The following is a 24,261-nucleotide window of genomic DNA, read 5'->3' as shown; positions in this document are numbered from 1 at the left end:
ATGGATTAGGTTAAGAAGGTATATGAAAGATATTATTTAATTATACCATTTGGCTATCCAATAAAGGAGCAGAATTAGGCCATTGATTCTGCTCTGCCATTCAATCATGGCTGATATGCTTTTTCAATGTCATTCTTCTGCCTTCTCCCTGTATCTCTTGATCTCATTACTAATCAGGAATCTATGTATCTCTGTCTTAAGTGCATTCAATGACTTGTCCTCCACAGCCTTGTGTGGCAATGATTTCCACAGATTCACCACCTTATAGCTGAAGAAATACCTCCGCATCTTAGTTTGAAAGAGTTGTCCGTTCACTCTGAGGCACTCCACCCTCCTCTCCCTGACCTATCACCTTCATCCCCTCCCCCACTCACCCATTGTACTCTATGCTACTTTCTCCCCACCCCCACCCTCCTCTAGCTTATCTCTCCAAGTTTCAGGCTCACTGCCTTTATTCCTGATGAAGGGCTTTTGCCCGAAACGTCGATTTCGAAGCTACTTGGATGCTGCCTGAACTGCTGTGGCCTTGGGCCCTAGTCTCTCCCCCTCGAGGAAATATCTTCTCCAAATCCACTCTCTCCAGGTCTAACTGTATTTTGTTAGTTCCAACGAGCTCTCCCCTCATCCTTCTAAACTTTATTGAATGCAGTCCCAGAGTCTTCAACTGCTCCTTATATGAGAAACCCTTCAACCCCGGGATCATTCTTGTAAACCTCCTCTGGACCCCCTCCTATACCAATATAATGCCTTAGATACGAAGCCAAAAACTGCTCACAATATCCTAAACGCCGTCTGGCCAGAGTGACATACAGCCTCAGCAGTATGTCCCTGCTCTTGTATTCTAGCCCTCTTTAAATGAATACTAACATTTCATTTTCCTTCCGAACAACCAACTGAGCATGCATGTTAATCTTAAGAGAATCCTGAACTTGGACTCCTAAGTTTCTTTGTGGTTCAGACTTTCAAAGCCTTTCCCCTCCTGGAAAACATTATATGCCTCTATTTCAATTGACATTCAATGACATTGATATCATTGAATCTCCCACTATCCTGGGAATTACTAGAAACCGAATGGATTTGCCAGATAAATACAATGGCTATAAGACCAGGTCAGAGGCTTAGAATTCTGCAGTGAATAACTCTCCTCCTCTATCCCCAAAGCCTGACCATCATCTACAAGGCATAAATCGGGATGATGATGGATTATTCCCCATTGGATAAATACAGCTCCAACAATACTCAAGAAGCTTGATACCATCCATGAGAAAGCAGTCTGCTTGATTGACATCACATCTATTATCTTTCTAAAACCATGCACTCTACTACTTAAAAGGACAAGGGCAGCTGATACGTGGGAACATCACTACTAACTGTAAGTTCCTTCCAAGTCATGTACCATCCTGAGTTGGAAATATATTGCTGTTCTACCATAGTCATTGCTTCACTGTCAGAACCTTGGAGCTGTCTTCCTAATAGCACTATAGGTGTCTCTATAGCTGAAGGACTTGCAGCAGTTCAAAAAGGCAGCTCCCTTCAGGGAAATGCAAGAAATGCTGGTCTAGCCAGTGATGCTCACATCCCATAAATGAATGAACAAAAACAACTTATTCAGTCTAATTCCTGCCTTTTCTGATTTATCTATCATTGATGATTAGGACTGTGACTTTTCATATGATGGACAGGCACTACAATATTTTGAAGTGCTGTGTCTAATGCCTAATGTTCAACTACTGAGGAAAGGTAAAAAGAAGTGCTCGTAAATTAAGTTAATTTGATGTTTTAATGTTACCATTGCTTCTTTTATCAATCAGCGTCCTCTGGTTCTTAATCCTGTTACTGGGAATGGTTTCTTCCTATCTACTGTGTACAAACCTGTTAAGTTGTTGAATACATCTGACAAACCTTACTGTTCCCAGGTTTTTCAATCTATCTACATAACTGGAATTCAACATCTCTGGTAAGCAGTCTCATTATTTTTTTCTGAATTCTTTCAAATGCCTTCATCTCCTTCCTAAAGTGTAATTCCTAGAACTAGGCACAATTATCAGTTTAAGTGAAACCAATGCTTTATACATGATCATCAAAACTTACTTGCTTTGGTACTGAATGCCTTTATTTATAAAACTAGGATCCTGTGTTCTTTATTTAAATTTACTCAATATGTCCTGTCATCTTCTATTTTTATATATATGCATATATATAAACGTCTTGGTTGTCCTGCTCCTTTATCCCATTAATCTTGACATTATACCGTCTTTCTATGTTCTTTCGACCAAAATGATAAATGGATTTTATAGCATAGATACAGTGAAAGTATTTCTTCTTTTTGTGATGTTCACACCAAAATCAGAGCTTGTTCACCTGGATGTGAAATCTGAAAACATGGTTTCACTCAAAATGTAGAGAAAATCTAGGACTCTTTCTTGAAAAGGCTGTGGATAATAAAATAATTGAAATGTTCAAGGCTGGGATTGGTTAGTTTAGTGCATTAAGAGATATGGAGTAAAAGAAATTAAATCTAGTTTAGCTACATGATCAAATTGAATGACAGAATATGTCTAAGGGGCTGAATAGCCTACTCTTGTCCATGTGTGCTGAAATGGGTGGCTTATTGAATTTTGCTGTTATAAAACTGTTGCCCTGCACTGAGAGATTTATCTATCATTGATGATTAGGACTGTGACTTTTCATATGATGGACAGGCACTACAATATTTTGAAGTGCTGTGTCTAATGCCTAATGTTCAACTACTGAGGAAAGGTAAAAAGAAGTGCTCGTAAATTAAGTTAATTTGATGTTTTTAAAATGTGTTTTATGTCTTCCCAGACTGTGAAACCTGTGCACAGCCGTGTATGTGCTGGATTTGAACTTTAGCTAATTCTATATCTTGCATCTGCTCAGCATTTTGAGCTTGGCAAGGACTGAACAAGTGTCATCTAAGATACAGCTTTCTGAACAAATCTGCTAGTACCATGGCTTCAGACCAGAAATGTGGTAAGTATTAACATATGGTTTTCAATGAGCTAGGTATTAGTTAAGTAGTTTGTCATCACAACACCACAACTTGATCTCAATCATTACTACGTTACAATGAGAACAAAGAACCCTATTAGAAAACTTACAGCTTTCTATTTCAAGTGTGCAGTTTTGCTCATCCAAGGGGTACCTCCTCAGATCCATCATACATGCTGCTGTCGTTGTGATTCTGCAAGAGAAGAATATAATACGTTTTAAAGAGTTTTTGATAAACCTTCCAGCAGCATTGATTATTTATTGCTATTTTGTTTGGCCATATCATGACTGCACTATCACCCCTCACAATACTCTTTGGATAAATCTACACAAGAGCTTAGTATACCACCTAAGGCCAAGAGATTTCATCATAGTTGTGGAATAAGGCAATAAAGAACAGGTGCTGTTCTGACAGTGGGTGGTAGCTATGTTAAATTTATATTTCATACCTATTAACCACACGAGAAATGCTGCCTTCAATTTTATAATCTCCTACACTCTCGAACTTTTGGAAAAGTGAAACTTAAACTCTTAGGATCAAGCAAACCGCTGACATCGCTGGCCTGTTAATTATACTGCACTGGTTTAGGCCATCCATTAGATTCCTGTGGAAGGCTAGTGGGGCCCAGATTAAATTCAAAGATGTCATTATTGGTATTATGGAGTCAGAGTGCTAGAGATTCACAAAGAGGCTTATGTTGTTGGATGCCTGGCAACAGATCCAAGGTGGAGAGTCCAACTTTCCAAGGTACTTAAAGAGATAAAAACAGAAATTGCTGCAAGAGCTCAGTAGGTCTGGCAGCATCTGTGAAAAGAAATCAGTTACCATTTCAGGTCAAGTCACCCTTCCTCAGACATGGAGGAGAATGAATAGCTGCTAAATGGGGAGTGTTAGTGGCTAACAATAGGTCACGTGTAATAGCAGACCATGTGATAACAAGGCCGAGTGCGTGTTTCTCAGGATCTGAGGAAGGGAGGAAGTAATGTTCCTTTTAGAACTCCTGGCATGTCAGGAAAAACAGGAGCAAACTTCTCAGGTGCTGTAAGTAGTCTTTAGGCCTCTTGGTTTCAGGTGCTCCTACCTCCTCTTGGCTATCAAAATGCCACACCAAACGTTTCTCCTCCCAACTTCTGCCTTAATATCTGACTGACTTAGAACAAACAATGTTAATTGCATGCCTCAAGGCCTTCCTTGTCCTTCAACCCGATTGTTGGCAGATTTATCATCCACCCTCATACCTCTCATTTTTATTCATTCACAGGACGTGGACTTTGCTGGTTGGGCCAGTATTTATTGTCCATCCTAATTGTCTAGAGGGCAGTTGAGAGTGAACCACATTGCTGTGGGTCTGGAGTCACATGTAGGTCAGACCAGGCAGATTTCCATCTTCAGGGACATTAGTGAACTAGGTGGATTTTTCCTGACAATCAGCAACAGCCATCATTAGATTCATAACACAGATTTTTTTAAATTGAATTCAAATTTCATCATCTGCCATGGCAAGATTTTGAACCCAGAGTATTACCTGGATCCCTGGTGTAATATCTAGTGATAATATCATTAGGGCACCACCTCCCCCTCAATTGTACCCCAAAGCTTCCTCCTCCACAATCCCCAATTGACTAGTGGGGACCATAGCCACAGGAGCCTATTTATTACCTATACAAGTAGACCAGATGTTGTGTGGGAATCTGCACATATTCACTTGAGGCTCTGCCATTAAGCTCTTAAGTTCAGCAGAGTCTCCATTTCTCTAACTTTGGCAAGTTGTTTACCAGGTACTGGGCTCCTCAAATCCTCCTACATCTCTGTTAATAAAGGCCAATTGTTCCTCCTTAAGTTGTTTGGAATGTTATGGCACTGACTTTCTTTCTAGACTACATGTGAATGTATATGTCGTATGTAAATGATATGTATCATATCTGACACGCACACAGACACACACTTGGGAACAATTGGTATCAGTTATGTTGATACCAAGCAGATATCAAGTAAAATTTAAATGGAAAGGAAGTGAAATGTAGCAAGGAATTGATAAGAGCTGATATGTTAAGCTGTTGTGGTTCTGTTCGCCGAGCTGGGAATTTGTGTTGCAGACGTTTCGTCCCCTGTCTAGGTGACATCCTCAGTCCTTGGGAGCCTCCTGTGAAGCGCTTCTGTGATCTTTCCTCCGGCATTTGTAGTGGTTTGAATCTGCCGCTTCCGGTTGTCAGTTCCAGCTGTCCGTTGCAGTGTCAGTATATTGGGTCCAGGTCAATGTGCTTATTGATTGAATCTGTGGATGAGTGCCATGCCTCTAGGAATTCCCTGGCTGTTCTCTGTTTGGCTTGTCCTATAATAGTAGTGTTGTCTCAGTCGAATTCATGTTGCTTGTCATCTGCGGGTGTGGCTACTAAGGATAGCTGGTCATGTCGTTTCGTGGCTAGGAAAGATCACAGAAGCGCTTCACAGGAGGCTCCCAAGCACTGAGGATGTCACCTAGACAGGGGACGAAACATCTGCAACACAAATTCCCAGCTCGGCGAACAGAACCACAACAACGAGCACCCGAGCTACAAATCTTCTCACAAACTTTGAACACCAACGGGCGCGAGACGCTCAGACAAGCCAGGAAATGGGAATCCTGTGCCAACCGCCTAAGCGCCACATATGAACAACTCAGATTCCTGCATGAATGCCGAAAGAATCAAATCCTTCCACCATGTGTCAGATACAGACCACCAGTCAACAAACCACAAGCCAGGGACACAGCTAAACAGAATGGATTCAGGATGATCCAGGTAATGATTACAGACGCTCACAATAGACTTCACAAATACAGACAAGAAATTGCGGGCCAAAAATCGTTAATTTCAAAAACCACCAATCAGGAATGGACCCAGACGATAGAACAGGCCATCACCATAGGACAGAACAGGACCACACACCGCAAAAAAACGGCACTAAAAGAAAAAATGGCCAAACTAACACACAACAGAGAGGACACCACAACACACACCTGGGTTAGAAACCTCTGCCACAGACAACTCACAGACACGGAAAGAACAATACCGGCCAAGGGACTCAACTACAACCACAGGGACGCCAAGACAGCAGACTTCCTAGCAGCACTAGAATGCACACTCAGGAACAATGGACTGACAGAAGAGACACAACAAACAGTGAGACAAAGTATCGTACCCCTGATAACAAGGAAAAGACAAACACATAACCTCAACACCAAGGAGAGGGAAGCACTAAAATCACTAAGAAACGATAAGAACATAATTATACTACCAGCAGACAAAGGCATCCTGGACAAAGCAGACTACATCCAGAAAGCACAATGACTACTTGCAGATACCAACACCTACCAAAAGAGGGAGTTTGACCCCACCCCACAGCTCACCAATAGGATAAACAACACACTGAGGAACCTACAAAAAAACGGACAGATAACCAGGTTTGACCTACAAAGAATGAAACCTGAAAGCAACAACACCCCCAGATTCTATGGACTACCTAAAGTGCACAAACCAGACATCCCACTCAGACCCATAATGTCACTACCAGGGACACCATCACACAAACTGGCTAAAGAACTACAGCAGAAACTGAAACACCTGATCAGCAGATCCAGACAATCTATACAATCAACACAGGAATTCTTGGACATCATCAGAAATATACTCAGAGACAAGGAAGAAACCATGGTCTCATTCGATGTAACGGCACTGTTCACCTCTATTGACAAAACCCTAGCCAGAGAAACAGTAGCCAACCTGTTGGACGTACAGAACAGACAACAGGACGTTGAACCTATCAACAAAGACAGCATACTCAAACTACTGGACCTGTGCCTCACAACACACTTCACATTTAACAACCAAATATATGAACAAATCAACGGCACACCCATGGGCTCACCAATCTCTGGACTCATAGCAGAAGCGGTAATGCAAAGATCAGAACAAACAGTCTTACCACAAATTCAACCCAAACTCTGGGTCAGATATGTGGATGACATCTTTGTAATCATTAAAAACACAGAAATAGAGAACACACACCGGATTATCAACGCCACACTCACATGAATCACTAGATAGCTTAAAACTAAAATCCTGGTGCAGTTTTTGTTATGCATTAGCATCTGACAGTAAATAAAGCTGTAATGTGGATTTGTTTCTGAAATGTAAGCTGGAGATGATCTGTGGCTTGGAAAAGGCTGGAAACTGGGATTCCGACGTTTTGAAGATTTGTCATCACCATTTTGTGGTGGATTGATTCCAGAAATTAAAATTCAGCTGCAGTAGCTTTTGGGTTTTTGGCATGTGTGTAGAGATCTGGTTTAAGTGATAGCAAATCTGTTAGCCTGGTAATGAGCTTGTAGAGATCTGGCACCGCAGTTACAGCCCTGTTGTGTTTCAGATGATATATGGATTGGCCAACTTCATCGAGTGCAGTGATTGTAGTGATTTTGATGGGTAGTGATGTTGCTAACAGTAACATGCAGGATTAGACTCTTTCAGGGATGCTTCCTCTTCTATTGACTCACCCAGCTACCTGTTTTCCTTGGCGTACCTCTAATTTGATTCCTTTGGAACAGAAGCCGGTATCTATAACTAATGAATGTTTGGTACGTTATCAAGAAGGAAACTGGAGCACATAAATACAGTCCAACATTACTGACAGAGTTATTTGGATTTTTTTAAATACTTAATAGACTTTGTTGCCCAATTCTATTACTGTGTCCCTGGGCTGATTCACTTTATACCCAAATGTAGCCTAAAGAGTGAAAAACACTGCAGAGAAAATAAACAAATGTCAATTTTTAAAGGCAGAAAGATATTCAGATTCCAGAAATCTGAAATAAAAACAGAAAATGCTGGAAGTACTCAGCATTGCAGACAGCATCTCTAGAGTTAATACTAAAGGTGCAATCTCTTTAAACCCTTCAAGGGGATTCATACTTCAATGCCCTCTGAAATGGCTTAGGAAGTCACTCACATCAAAGGCAATGAGAGGTGAGCAACAAATGATGCCAACAATGCCCAGATCCCATGAAAGAATACATCAAAGTGAATTTTAGAGATGGGTTCACACCTACAATGTTTTATATAGATTCTCTATGCTTGCTGACTGCTGAATACTTCCAGCATTTTCTGTTCTTGTTATCATTTTTAAGGACATACAATAGGTCACCGAGATAGCTAAGAGTAACTATGCTCAGGACAACTTTTCTGAGAGCCGCTGTGTATACTTGCTATGATAAGATAAACATCCATTTATCAAGAAGTATTACTGTTGACACACACCAAGATTCACAGAAAAACCCTGGATGCAATATCTAATTGGATGGCCTGGAAATATTCCATGAGCAAGCAGCCAGCAGACTGTTACAATATATTGTTCGAGTTTCTTGTCTAACATGCTTTCCATGCAGTTTGACAAATGAAGTAGTAGCGATGCTAATCTGTAATTTCAGTCTCCGACTTTGATCTCTGCTTGAAAAGAAGCATAATCTTTATTGCCCAATCACTTTTAACAGCTTTGGTTTCAGAGACAATTTAAACAGATAAGCAATTGCAGTTGCTTCTCCTTTAGACAGGCATCCTTGCATTCCTCTGAAATCAGGAGAGTTTGTCAGATTACATTGTTGAAGGATCGACCACTCTCTTAAATGGTTCTAATTTAGACTCAAGGACTGGGATCTTTAGCATTGAATCTAATCTGATTTTTTTTATTATGTAGCAGTGTTGAGAAGTCCACACTACAAACATCCACTGAATCCAGATGTTGGCCACATTGCTGCATTACAAGTATTTCCAGTGTTCCTTTTATCATTGATAAATGCTGGATATAGGACTTTTGGGTGAAGCAGTTACTAACTGTGAAGGAATTGTTTTGTCACTGTGGTGGAAGATAATTATGACTTTGGGCAAACTGGTTTAAGATTTGTTGCCAACTGTTCTTTCTGGGTGATTTTTCTTTCCATGAAAGTTACCTCCATCGATTATTTTTTCTAGTTGCTAATCTCTCTGAGGAGAAATATATTGCGGTGTTCCACATGTGATAAAGTGGTTCCTGCAGAAGCAAAACTCTACACATAAAATGTTGGGCAAACAACAATACTGGGATCAAGGCCATAATGGAATAAGTGTAAGACTAAATTCTCAATCTGTGTTTGAGGGAACATTGTATGTGCTGGATATTAGTGTGTCAAATTCTCAATGCTCCCTATATTTCTGATGATAGGGAAAATTGCTAATGTGATGAATTAGACACGCTGCCTTCCATCCCAAATTCTATGATCTGTGCTTCCATCAAGCAAGGCCGTGGGTCTTTAACTTCTCAGAATTCATCCTGAATTGTATTCACTATGTCTTAATAGATTGCCTTCTAAATAATCATAATAGACATTACTGCAAGGATATATACTTTGCAGCAGGAATAGACTTGCTCAAAAATTTAAAATGTTTGCCATTGAGCAAGCCCTTCACAGTCTAAACTTTTTGTTTAGCACTTTTAGAGCGAGAGATAAATGTTTGGGTGTCATAGCATTCTGCTAAGGGACAGTGTTAATTTAACACAATGGGTTTTGAATTAAATTGTGTTAAGACAGATTACTATTTAGCTCTGCAGTAAAGTGATTGTCAATCCTCCCTTCTAATGTTAACTCTGGAGCTGGAGCTGGAGTTTCGGGAAGGAGACCTGCTGTTCCTACCCGATCTCCAATCTGGCTGACATATCTCTCCACACCCACAAGAATGTCATTTACTATTGATTGCTTATTTAAAAGGTCACTGAGCCACTCAGTTGCATCAAGTCACTACAAGGAATTCCAATTAGAATAAAACTAAGGAGGCATCAGAATACCACAAGGGCACAAGCAGCACAATCCTCCTAACAAACACCTGGTGACTTATGCCAAAATTGAAAGACATATCAGACAAATAAACAACTTGATATGGTCATACTCATAGAATAATATTGCACAGCAAATTCCAGAGACTCTTACTCTATTATGTTAACATTCCATGGGATGTTCTGTCTCGCTAGTAAGGCAGACTCAGCAGAGTTGGCTGCATGGAACTACAGAACTATTTTAATGCAGAAGGAAACCATTTGACTCACATTGTCTGCTCTAGTTGTATGCAGTCAGGAGTTAATAGCCCTAGAACCATGCAACAGGGGCGGCACAGTGGTTAGCACTGCTGTCTTACAGTACCAGAGACCTGGGTTCAATTCCTGCCTTGGGCAACTATCTGTGTGGAGTTTGTACATTCTCCCTGTGTCAGCGTGGGTTTCCTCTGGGTGCTCCGGTTTCCTCCCACAGTCACAAAGATGTGCAGGTTAGGTGAGTTGACCATGTTAAATTGCCTGAAGTGTTAGGTGCAGGGGAATGGGTCTGGGTGGGTTGCTCTTCAGAGGGTCGGTGTGGACCTTTTTGGCCGAAGGGCCTGTTTCACACTGTAAGTAATCTAATCTAATTAAGTCAGACACAATGAAGTCTCGTAACATCAGGCCAAATGTGTGTAAGGCATCCATGAGATGTTGTGGGTCACTGGCAGCAGCAGAATTGTACTTCAGTATGATCTGTAACCTCATGGCCTGGCATATTCCCCAGTCAACCACTATCATCAAACAAGGGGATCAACCCTCGTTTAATGCACAGAGTGGGAGGACATGCCAGGACCAGGACCAGTACCAGGCATAACTAAAAACAAGACGTCACTCTAGAGTAGCTACCAAACAGGACTACTTGCACGCCAAACAAGATAAGTAGCAAGTGATAAGCTGAGCTAAGTGATCCCACAGCCAATGGATCATACCAAGCTCTGAAATCCTGCCACACCCAGTTGTGAATCATGGTGGAAAATTAAACAAATCACTGGAAGAGAAGAATCCACAAATATTCCTATCCTCAATATTGGCAGAACCCAGAACATCAGTACAAAGGATAAGACTGAAGCATTCGCAGAACTGATAAGTGGATGATCCATCATGGACTGCTCCAGTGGTACCCAGCATTACAGATATTCAATTTACTCCACATGAAATCAAGAAATTGTTGGAGAAGATATAGGCCCTGACAAATTCCAGCAATAGTACTGAAGATTATGCTCCAGAATTCACCACACTCTTACCCAAGCTCTTCCTATACAGTTGCAACACTGGCATCTACCCAACAATTGCCCAGGTATTTGCTGGACACAAAAGGGTGGTATTCAACAAATTCAACCCAGCCAATTATTGCCACATCAGTCTACTCTTGATCATCAGTAAAGTGATGGAAGGGGTCACCAATAGTCCTATCAAGCAGCTCAGCAATAACCTGCTCAGTGACACCCAGTTTGGGTTCCACCAGGTCCATTCATCTCCTGAGCTCATTACAATCTTCATTCAAACATGGACAAAATAGCGAAATTCCAGAGGTGAGGTGAGAGTTATAGCCATTGACATCAAGGTCACATTCAACTTAGTATGCTTTCAAAGAACCCTTGCAAAACTGGAATCAATGAGTATCAGGGGGCAAACTCTCCACTGGTTGGAGTCATACCTGGCATATATGAAAATGGTTGTGATTGTTGGAGGTCAGTAATCTCAGCTCCAGGACATCTCTGCAGTACCTCAGCATAGTGTTCTAGGCCTAACCAGTGAGTCTCAAGTCAGTACTAGAGACATTATTGCAAAATATTTTGGAAGGACAGAATTTATTTACCCTTGGAGAGGCAAGTTTTGATCAGGAAAGGTCAGCATGGTTTTGTTAGAGGGAGGTCAAGCCTTACAAATGTGATAAAATGTTTTTAGACAACTCCAGCAAGTTCAGTCTATCCTCACAAAATTACCCACTCATTCCAGGTATCAATGTAGCAAACTTCCTCCGAAATGTATTTTTACAGCTTTTTACAATATATATTAATGATATAGAAGGTGGTATTAATAGTAACATTAGCAAATTTGTTGATGATACAAAGCTGGGTGGCAGCGTGCAATGTGAGGAGGATGTTAGGAGATTACAAGGTGACTTGGACAGGTTAGGTGAGTGGTCAGATGCATAGCAGATGCAGTTTAATGTGGATAAATGTATGGTTCTCCACTTTGGTGTCAAGAACAGGAAGGCAGATTACTACCTAAATGGAGTCAAGTTAGGTAAAGGGGCAGTACAAAGAGATCTGGGTTTTCTTGTACATCAGTCAATGAAGGTAAGCATGCAGGTACAGCAGGTAGTGAAGAAAGCTAATAGCATGCTGGCCTTCATAACAAGAGGGATTGAGTACAGAAGCAAAGAGGTTCTTCTGCAGCTGTACAGGGCCCTGGTGAGACCACACCTGGAATATTGTGTGCAGTTCTGGTCTCCAAATTTGAGGAAAGACATTCTGGCTATTGAGGGAGTGCAGCGTAGGTTCACAAGGTCAATTCCTGGAATGGTGGGACTATCTTATGTTGAAAGATTGGAGTGACTGGGCATATATATATCCTTGAGTTTAGAAGACTGAAGGGGATCTGATTGAGACATATAAGATTATTAAAGGATTGGACACTCTGGAGGCAGGAAGCATGTTTTCACTGATGGATGAGTCCCGAACCAGAGGACACAGCTTAAAAATAAGGGGTAGGCCATTTAGGACAGAGATGAGGAGAAACTTCTTCATGGAAACAGGAAATGACATCACCACAAACTCCAGGAACCCCGTCCAAGAGAAAGATATAAATAGAAAGCAGGGGACAACAGCTTCGCTTCATTTCACTTGGAGGTTGCCGCTGTTGATGTTAACTAGCCAGGTAATGAAATGTCTGGATATCAAACCTACAGCTCAGTGAGCAAATGAGTAAGTAAAATTCTGACAAATAGACAATAGAAACATAAAAGCATGCAAAGTAAGAACAGGAAAAGGCCGTGTGACCCCCTTCAGTCTGCTCCACCATCCACTATGATCATGGCTGATTTTTCAATTCAGCATCCTGCTTCCACTTTCTCCCAATAGCCTTTGATTTTTTAGTGCTAAGAGCTATATTTAAACTCTTCTTGAAATTAATCAATGTTTTGGCATTAGAAACTTCTTCTCATCCCAGTGTGAAATGGCCTACCTTATATGCTCAGACTGTGATCCTTGGCTCTGGATTGCCCAGTCATTGGGAACATCCTGCATTTACCTGCCTAGTGCTGTTAGAGTTTTATTGAGAATCCCCCACATTCTTCTAATCTTCAGTGAATATAGTCTGAACTGATCAAATCTCACTTCATACGTGAGTCCAAGAATCAGCCTGGTAAATCTTCGTTGCATACTCTCTAAAGTCATAATGTCCTTCCTCAGAAAAGAAGACCAAAACTGCACACAATACCCCAAGTGTGGTCCCACTAAAGCCCCAGACCAATAGCTCCTCATCCATCGCCAAACCCTAACCACCAGACACCTGGAGGAAGAACTCCTCATCTTCCGCCTTGGGACCCTTCAAACACACAGGATCAATGTAGATCTCACCGGTTTCCCCACTTCCCCTCGTCCCACCTATTCCAGTCCCAACCTTCTAAATTGGCACCACCTTCTTGAACGGCCCTACCTGTCCATCTTCCTTCCCATCTATCTGCTCCACCCTCCTCTCTGACCTATCACTTTCACCCCATCTTCATCTACCCTATTGCATTCCCATCTACCTTGCCCCCATCCCCATCCCCATCCCCATCCCCATCCCCATCCCCATCCCATTTATCCCTTAGCCCACAACCCTCATTCCTGATGAAAGGTTTATGCCTGAAACATTGACTCTCCCACTCTTCAGACACTACCTGATCGGCTGTGCTTTTCCAGCACCACACTTTTCAACTCTTTTGTCCAGCATCTGCAGTCCTCACTTTTTCCTTAGACAGTTATGTCTCGGTGAGACATCCCTATTCCTGTATTTGAATCCTCTCATGATAAAGGCCAACACCTCATTTGCCTTCTTCACTGCCTGCGGCACCTACATGTTAATGTAAACGATGTGGGGCAGTGAGAGGTTATTCACTTTGGTGAGAAGAACAAAAAAAGCACAGGGCATTAATTACACAGAGACCAACAATAGTCCTGAGGTACAGAGGAATTTATGTGTGAGTCACAAAAATATCAAATGCAGGTATCTCAGGAAATTAAGAAGGGCAATGCAATGTTTTAGAAGAGTGAGGGATGATTTGATTCAAATGTATAAATCTTGAATGAAGTGGGCAAAATGGATGTGGAACTGTTCTCTATACTTGTGGGGGAGTCCAGAAGTGGGGAGTTGGGGGAAACAGGGGGTACTGTTTAAATATTAGGGGTCATTCTTCTCGTACAGAGATGAGGAGAATTTCTTTTTCTCTCAGAGTTTTTGATTTTGGACCACTCTGTCTGAGAAGATAGTGAAAGTGGGGTAATTTAATAATTTTAAGGTGAAAAGTAAAAAGTTTCTTGTTAGGAAAAGGAATCAAAGGTTATTGGGGGTAGTTGAGAATATGGAATACAGGCACAAAGAGATCTGTCATGATCTTTGTTAATGGCAGGGAAAACAGAACCAAATGGCCTATTTAAGTTCCTAATTCATATTGTCAATGGTATACTGCAGCCAATGTGCATCAGAGAGTTGGAAGGACGAAGGGTCTGTTCCTGTGCTGTAATTTTCTTTGTTCTTTGAGGTGAGCCAAGTGAATGTTGAAAATGCTGGGGTGTAAATCAAATAGGCTGCGTACTTCTTGTACACCTTTGTGATGCCCAGGCTAATGGCGTTGTCAAGATAATGTTCGATGTGGGTCATTCTGGGTAAGGACAGATGTCACCTTTCTTATAAACTGGCACGACAGGGCTATATTTTACAGCTAAGGATATTTAATCTGCAGCAATACTAAATTAGAACAAGCATCTAATGTACAGCTGGTAAATTGTCTTGTGCAAGAATTTTGGAAAACAATAAATTTATCAAAGGCTTGACTGAAGATGCAAGGCACTAACAAACATAATTGAAATACTCCATTGATTATTCAACCAATACATGTGTATTGGTCATGGGTTACTGACAAAGAAAATTTATATTCCTCATTTTCATTTGTATTCCCTGATCTCCTATTTCCAAAGTCATGCATAATATAATGATAGTAATTCATTGATTTCACATCATTTAAACTTCAGAATTAAATCATTTATGTTTTACATAAATCTATATATTTAATCACATCTTCCAGTACAAAAAATTCTGTGCATAGTCCTGTGACTTTGTGTGTCAGTATATGTATGCATGTGTGTCCTTCTGCCTATCACTTAGAAAGAATTAGTCTAATCAATTCGAAGGGCTTCCAGTTCTGTAAACATTACCACTTAGCTCCATGAGGTGTGAGTAGATTTTTGATTTCTTATAGTTACTGCACTACTCATGTAAAAACTGGCACCAGATCAATTTATGGCAACATGTATCTTCATAATACACTATGACAGTCTATTATTTCATATTTGCTCTCTGACGTGCTCATACTAGTGTGGAAAATGACTACGTTATCAGACAGAACTTGCAATGAGAAAGAGTATCCTCCCATATATATCTTGACAACTGTTATGCCACAGTATTAGATTTTGAATGAGAATATCTTTTTAAAAAATGTTTATACTTAACTGACTATCATACTGTGGTTCCTGTTAAGGACAACATAATCTAGTATTCTGTAGGAACCCAGGTGGAAAAGCATTATTTCAAGTAGTTTAACTACCTAATGAGCAACATTGATGGAAATGCTACATAATGCACCTACCACATGCTATATCGAACCATACTTAGAGTCATAGAGTCATAGAGGTGTACAGCATGGAAACAGACCCTTCAGTCCAACCCGTCATGCCGACCAGATATCCCAACACAATCGGGTCCCACCTGCCAGCACCTGGCCCATATCCATCCAAACCCTTCCCATTCATATACCCATCCAAATGCCTCATAAACATTGCAATTGTACCAGCCCTCACCACTTCCTCTGGCAGCTCATTCCATACACGTACCACCCACTGCGTGAAAAAGTTGCCCCTTAGGTCTCTCTTATATCTTTCCTCTCTCACCATAAACCTATGCCCTCTAGTTCTGTTCTCCCTGACCCCAGGGAAAAGATTTTGCCTATTTACCCTTTCCATGCCCCTCATAATTTTGTAAACCTCTATAAGGTCACCCCTCAGCCTCCGACACTCCAGGGAGAACAGCCCCAGACTTCTCAACCTCTCCCTATAGCTCAAATTTTCCAACCCTGGTAACATCCTTGTAAATCTTTTCTGAACCCTTTCAAGTTTCACGTTTTTCCGTTAAGAAGGAGACCAGAATTGCACGCAATATTCCAACAGTGGCCTAACCAATGTCCTATACAGCCGCAACATGACCTCCCAACTCCTGTACTCAATACTCTGCCCAATAAAGGAAAGCATACCAAACGCCTTCTTCACTATCCTATCTACCTGCCACTTCACTTTCAAGGAGCTATGAACCTGCACTCCAAGGTCTCTTTATTCAGCAACACTCCCTAGGACCTTACCATTAAGTATATAAGTCCTGCTAAGATTTGCTTTCCCAAAATGCAGCACCTTGCATTTATCTGAATTAAACTCCATCTTCCACTTCTCAGCCCATTGGCCCATCTGGTCAAGATCCTGTTGTAATCTGAGGTAACCTTCTTCGCTGTCCACTACACCTTCAATTTTGGTGTCATCTGCAAACTTACTAACTGTTCCTCTTATGCTCGCATCCAAATCATTTATGTAAATGACAAAAAGTAGAGGACCTAGCACTGATCCTTGTGGCACTCCACTGGTCACAGGCCTCCAGTCTGAAAAACAACCCTCCACCACCACCCTCTGTCTTCTACCTTTGAGCCAGTTCTGTATCCAAATGGCTAATTCTCCCTATATTCCATGAGATCTAACCTTGCTAACAAACCTCCAATGGGAAACCTTGTTGACTGCCTCACTGAAGTCCATATAGATCACATCTACTGCTCTGCCCTCATCAATCCTCTTTGTTACTTCTTCAAAAAACTCAATCAAGTTTGTGAGACATGATTTCCCACGCACAAAGCCATGTTGACTATCCCTAATTAGTTCTTGCCTTTCCAAATACATGTACATCCTGACCCTCAGGATTCCCTCCAACAACTTGCCCACCACCGAGGTCAGGCTCACCGGTCTATAGTTCCCTGAGTTGTCCTTACTATCCTTCTTAAACAGTGGCATCACGTTTGCCAACCTCAAGTCTCCCGGCACCTCACCTGTGACTATCAAAGATACAAATATCTCAGCAAGTGGCCCAGCAATCACTTCTCTAGCTTCCCACAGACTTCTAGGGTACACCTGAACAGGTCCGGGGATTTATCCATTTTTACCCGTTTCAAGACGTCCAGCACTTCCTCCTCTATAATCTGGACATTTTGCAAGATGTCACCATCTATTTCCCTACAGTCTACATCTTCCATATCCTTTTCCACAGTAAATACTAATGCAAAATACTCATTTAGTATCTCCCCCATTTTCTGCGGCTCCACACAAAGGCTGCCTTGCTGATTTTTGAGGGGCCCTATTTTCTCCCGAGTTACTCTTTTGTCCTTAATATATTTGTAAAAACCCTTTGGATTCTCCTTAATTCTATTTGCCAAAGCTATCTCATGTCCCCTTTTTCCCCTCCTGATTTTCCTCTTAAGTATACTCCTACTGCCTTTATAATCTTCTAAGGATTCACTCGATCTATCCTGTCTATACCTTACATATGCTTCCTTCTTTTTCTTAACCAAACCCTCAATTTCTTTAGTCATCCAGCATTCCCTATACCTACCAGCCTTTCTTTTCACCCTGACAGGAATATACTTTCTCTGGATTCTTGTTATCTAATTTCTGAAGGCTTCCCATTTTCTAGCCATCCCTTTACCTGCAAACATTTGCCTCCAATCAGCTTTCGAAAGCTCTTGCGTAATACTGTCAAAATTGCCTTTCTCCAATTGAGAACTTCAACTTTTAGATCTGGTCTATCCTTTTCCATCACTATTTTAAAACCAATAGACTTATGGTCGCTGAACCCAAAGTGCTCCCCCACTGACACCTCAGCCACCTGCCCTGCCTTATTTCCCAAGAGTAGGTCAAGGTTTGCACCTTCTCTAGTAGGTACATCCACATACTGAATCAGAAAATTGTCTGGTACACACTTAACAAATTCTTCTCCATCAAAACCATTAACACTATGGCAGTCCCAGTCGATGTTTGGAAAGTTAAAATCCCCTGCCATAACCACTCTATTTTTCTTACAGATAGCTGAGATTTCCTGACAAGTTTGTTTCTCAATTTCCCTCTGACTATTAGGGGGTCTATAATACAATCCCAACAAGGTGATCACCCCTTTCTTATTTTTCAGTTCCACCCAAATAACTTCCCTGGATGTATTTCTGGGAATATCCTCCCTCAGCACAGCTGTAACGCTATCCCTTATTAAAAATGCCACTCCCCCTCCTCTCTCGCCTCCCTTTCTATCCTTCCTGTAGCATTTGTATCCTGGAACATTAAGCTGCCAGTCCTGCCCATCCCTGAGCCATGTTTCTGTAATTCTATGATATCCCAGTCCCATGTTCCTGACCATACCCTGAGTTCATCTGCCTTCCCTGTTAGGCCCCTTGCATTGAAATAAATGCAGTTTAATTTATTAGTCCTACCTTGTCCCTGCCTGCCCTGACAGTTTGACTTGCTTCTGTTCTCAACTGTACCAGTCTCAGATTGATCTCTTTCCTCACTATCTCCCTGGGTTTCCTCACTATCTCCCTCGGTCCCACCCCACCCCCCCCCCCCCCCCCCCCCCGAACAGTTCTAGCAAATTTCCCTGCCAGTATATTAGTCCCCTTCCAATTTAGGTGCAATCGGTTCTTCTTGTACAGGTCACTTCTACCCCAAAAGAGATTCCAATTATCCAAACATGTGAATCCTTCTCCCACACGCCAGCTCCTCAGCCATGCATTCATCTGCTCTATTCTCCTATTCCTGCCCTCACTAGCTCGTAGCACTGGGAGTAATCCAGATATTACTACCCTTGAGGACCTCCTTTTTAAATTTCTGCCTAACTCTCTGTAATCTCCCTTCAGAATCTCAACCTTTTCCCTTCCTATATCATTGGTTTCAATGTGGACAATGACCTCCTGCTGGCCCCTCTCCCGCGTGAGAACATTTTGCATCCTCTCTGAGACACCCTTGATCCTGGCACCAGGGAAACAACACACCATTCTGCTTTTTCTCTGCTGGTCACAGAAATATCTGTCTGTACCTCGGACTACAGAATCCCCTAACACAATTGATCTCTTGGAAGCCGACGTACGCCTCATTCCATTAGAGCCAGTCTCAATACCAGAGACTGTTCGTGCTACGTTCCCCTGAGAATCCATCACCCCCTACATTTTCCAAAATAGCATACTTGTTTGAAATGGGTATCTCCACAAAAGACTCCTGCACCAGCTGCCTACCTCTCTTACCTTTCCTGGAGTTAACCCATCTATGTGACTGTATCTAAGACTTTCCCCCCTTCCTATAACTGCCATCCATCACATACTGTTGCTGTTGCAAATTCCTCATCGCTTCTAGGTGTTTCTCCAATCTGATAAGATTCACATCCACCAGCATGTTTGACAGTCAGAATGTGCAAAATTAGACTATCACAGCTAAGGCAACATACATGAGAGATATGATAAAGAACAATCAGCCAATGCAATTCACGAGTGTGTATGTGTCAACATGGTAACTGAAACTCATTGAGTCTCAGGCATGAATAATACTACCTCAATAAAGGATTGTGCCTCTCAGAGGGTTGTACGACTTTGAAACTCTGCCTCAGAAGGTGGTTGAGATCAGGGTCTTTAAATATATTTAAGACAGAGGTACATAGATTCTTAATAAAACCTCAAAGAACTGCGGATGCTGTAAATCAGAAACAAAATCCTGAGGAAGGGTCACCAGACCCAAAATGTTAACTCTGATTTCTCTTCACAGATGCTGCCAGACCTGCTGAGCTTTTCCAGCAACTTCTGTTTTTGTACATAGATTCTTGTTCGGCAGGGGACTCAATGGTTTTTTGGGGCAGATGGGAATTTGGAATTCAGAACATAAATAGATCAACCATGATCTTATTGAATGGCAAAACAAGTTCAAGTGGTGAAATGGGTCATTTCTGCTTTTATTTTGTATGCTTGTATGTGTGCTGATATGACTCCATTTATCACATCCTGTCAATCAGAAAGGACCCATTTGTGCATACTTTATATTTTCTGTTGCCATCCAATCTTCAACTATGCTGATATGTTACCCCCTCCACCATGAGCTACTACGTTGCACAATTGTCTCGTTAAACACCTTTCAGAATGATCACAGTATTATTCACAACACATATCATCCTTTCAAAGGCTCCAATCAATTGGTTAGACATAGAACATAGAACAGTACAGCACAGTACAGGCCCATCGGCCCACGATATTGTGCTGAGCATTTAGCTTAATCTAAGATCAACCTAACCCACACACCCCTCAATTTAATGCCAATCATGTGCTTGTCCAGCAGTTGCTTAAATGGCCCTAATGTCACTGACTCTACTACCACCTCTGTCAGTGCATTCCACACACCAACCACTCTCTGCGTAAAGAACTTACCTCTGACATCTCCCTCTCTGACATCACCTTCCTGCAATCACCTTAAAATTATGACAGCCATTTCTGTCCTGGGGAAAAATCTCTGGCTACCCACTCTATCTATGCCTCCCATTAACTTGCACACCTCTATCAAGTCGCCTCTCTTCCTCCTTCTCTCCAGTGTGAAAAACCCAAGCTCACTCTACCTCTCTTCATAAGACAAGCCCTCCAATAGCATCATGGTAAATCTCTTCTGCACCCTCTCTAAACCATCTACATCCTTCCAATAATGAGGTGACCAGAACTGGATACAATATTCCAAGTGTGGTGCAACCAGGGTTTTATAGAGCTGCAGCAAAACCTCGCGGCTCTTAAACTCAATCCCCCAGTTAATGAAAGGCAAAACACCAAATGGCTTTTTAATAAAAATTCTATTATGTAATAGAATAATTCTTGGATTAAAGAATAATTATAACTCTTCAAGGTCCTGATAATGAACTTACTTCTTATTGAGTTAGGTTTTATTAATGAGAGACCCTTTAGCATACTAGACCTGCACACATAGAATGAATGTGAAATTTTCTTTGCAGCCAACACCTCTCAGAAATTGAGAAAAACATTTTACAAGGTGAACAGCCTTACAATCATATATGTTCCTTAACACCACTCTCTGAGAAGTTTCAAAGTCACTAGCACAGCTGGTCTGACATTAAAAAAAACAAATTACAGATGATTTTCCTTTGTTGAAATCATGCTAACTGATTATTTTGAGCTTTTCTAAGTGCTCAGCTATAACCTCCTCAATGTTCGATTCAGACATCTCTTCTACAGACAGAATCACTACAATGTGGAAACAGGCCATTCGACCCATTGCATTCACATCAACCCTCCAAAGAATATCCCACCCGATCTTTCCCTGTAATTCCTTAATAACCCTAATCTACACATCCCTGGCCACAATGGGTAATTTAGCACAGCCAATCCATCCTATGCTGTGCATCTTTGAATTGTGCAAGGAAACTGGAGCACCTGGAGGAAACCCACACAGACATGGGGAGAATGTGTAAACACCACGCAGACAGTCTTCTGAGGGTAGCATTGAACTCGGGTCCGTGGTGCTATCAGGGAGCAGTGTTAACCGCTGAGCCACTGCACTACCCCAGATATCAAGATGTCAAGCTAATTGGACTATAGTATCCTTTTTTCTGCCTTCCTATTTTTGAATATAATAGTTATATTTGCCACCTTGCCCAATTTGATAGAATGTAGTAAATCTTGAAAAATTAATACCAATACATCTGCTACTTCAATGTCCACCTTTTTTGAAGACTCTAGGATGAAATCCCAAGATGTGCAGATTTATCAGCCCACAGTTCCATCAGTTTACTCAGTATTGCTTCCTGAGTTATTGCAGTTTCACCAAATTCCTCTCACTTTTCCACTTCCTGATTCACAGCTATCACCCTAACATTTTGTTTTGTAATTTTTTTAGCAGCCACAAAACATTTGTTAAGTTCATCTGCTATTTCCCTATTATCTGCACGCTTTAGGAATGAACACTCATTTTATGTCCTCTTTTCCTTTTTAAGTACTGTAGACATATTTGCAATCTATATTTACAGTTCTAGGTAGTTTCCTCTTACACTTTAATTTATTTCTCCTGATTAACTGTTTAGGCATTCTATTATTTTAAAAATTATGCCCAATAATCCGACCTGCCACATATGCAAATATATATATTTTTCCTTCAATTGGATGATTTTCTTAGCTTCTTAACCACAATGGTAGATTATCTCCTTAGGGTCTATTTTTACAGTAGGAATATACATAGGCTGGCTATTCTGAAGTATCTCCTTAAATGTTTGCCACTGTGTCTTAATGGAACTATCCCTAGGCCTAGTATCTCAGTTCACTTCAACTGCTTGACTCTTCATGCCCACAGAGTTGCCCTGAATTAAGTTTAACATATCAGTCAAGGCCTTGCCCTTTTAAAACTAAATTCAATCATGCTGTGGTCACTTTTACTTCACGGTGCCTTTACTCTGAGTCAATGAATTAATTACACAATACCAAGTATAGTGTCATTAGCTTTCTGGTCGGGTTCCAGAATGTGCTGTTCTAAGAAATTCTCTCAAAAGCCATTGCATGAACTAATCCAGGCTGCTACTGCTGGTCTGGGGTTCCCAATGCTTATTGCTGTCTCCTCATCACTATCAGCCAAAATTTCTTCTTCTATATTTCATTCTACATTGTCATTCTAGTTAGAGTGCTGTAGATCACTCCCACCATTAACTTCTTTCACTGACTATTCCTCATCACCACCAAAACCCAACAGACACCCTGACTTCCTGAAGCAAATTCATTTCTAACTCTTGCATCATTTCCATCCTTGATTAACAGCACTCCTCCTCTACCTTTGCCTAGCTTCCTACTTTTCTTGAAGATAGTAGTTTCCTGATATTCAGGATCCAAGCCGTGTCATCATGAACTTTTGCAATACAACTTACCAAGGTTCCTTTGATAGTACCTTTCAAACCTGTAATCTTAATTTCCTTGAAAATCAAGGACAGTGAATGGGTAGGAACACGACCATCAGCACATTCCACTCCAAACCACACACTACCTTTGCTTGGAACCATACCAAGCCCAGTAACTCCCTCCTTACAGCCCTGTGGGTGTGCCTAAAGCCCATAGATCACAGTGGCACGAGAACGATAGATCACCAATACTTTCCCAAGGACAATGAGAGATGGACAACAAACGTTGTCCTGTCAGAACTGACCACATTCTGTGAATGAATTTAAGAGAAGGTCGATTTTAGCATTTGTCAGTGTCTAACCATGATTAACTACATTTTGTAACCCTCTTTATCTCAAAATATCCACACTGTCCACACAGGTGAACATGCATTCAGCAGTATGATTGACATCTTCCTTCACCCCACCCACAACAGCACTGTTTTAAAAGGTAGAATTATTGAATCATAGAATTTTGCAGAGCAGAAAGAGGCCAATCAGCCCATCGTGTCTGTATCAGCTCCCGAAACAGGTACCCAGCTAGTCCCATTCTCCAACCCAATTCTACTGTCCTCTAAATTAATCACTTTCAAATATATATCCATTTCTCTTCTGAAATCTCCTGTGGAATCAGCCTCCGCCAATTTTTCAGGCAATGCATTTCAAACCCTATCAATTCTCTGAGTAAAGAAGTTTCTCCTCATCTCACTCTAAGTTCTTTTGCTAACAATCTTGAAATTGTGGGCCTAGTCACTGACATACCAACTAGAGGAAACAAAATATCTTTTGTGTGTGGGAAATCAAATCTCACAAACTTGATTGAGTTTTTTAGAGAAGTAACAAAGACGATTAAGAGTGCAGAGTAATAGACATGATCGATAGGGACTTCAGTAACAAGGTTCCCCATGGGAGCCTGGTTAGCAAGGTTAGATTTCATGGAATACAGGGAGAACTAGTCATTTGGATACAGAACTGGACAGAGGGTGGTGGTGGAGGGTTGTTTTTCAGACTGGAGGCCTGTGACCAGTGGAGTGCCACAAGGATCAGTGCTGGGTCCACTGCTTTTCGTCATTTATATAAATGATTTGGATGTGAGTATAAGAGGTATAGTTAGTAAGTTT

At 41.3% G+C, this 24,261-nt stretch overlaps 1 protein-coding gene across 3 annotated transcripts in view; it reads right to left on the bottom strand.

Annotated features, from left to right (window-relative positions):
* Nucleotides 1-24,261, bottom strand: part of LOC140476295 (gamma-aminobutyric acid receptor subunit beta-1-like) — a 302,418-nt gene that overhangs the window by 95,504 nt on the left and 182,653 nt on the right. For all 3 annotated transcript variants that reach the window (XM_072568689.1, XM_072568699.1, XM_072568680.1), the window contains one exon: nucleotides 3,123-3,205. In XM_072568689.1, coding sequence (XP_072424790.1) covers nucleotides 3,123-3,205 — 83 coding nt within the window. The remainder of the gene's footprint in view (nucleotides 1-3,122; nucleotides 3,206-24,261) is intronic.

The sequence above is a fragment of the Chiloscyllium punctatum genome, chromosome 1, assembly GCF_047496795.1.
Source record: "Chiloscyllium punctatum isolate Juve2018m chromosome 1, sChiPun1.3, whole genome shotgun sequence".
Lineage (NCBI taxonomy): Eukaryota > Metazoa > Chordata > Chondrichthyes > Orectolobiformes > Hemiscylliidae > Chiloscyllium > Chiloscyllium punctatum.
This window is presented reverse-complemented; position numbering and strand designations above follow the sequence as displayed.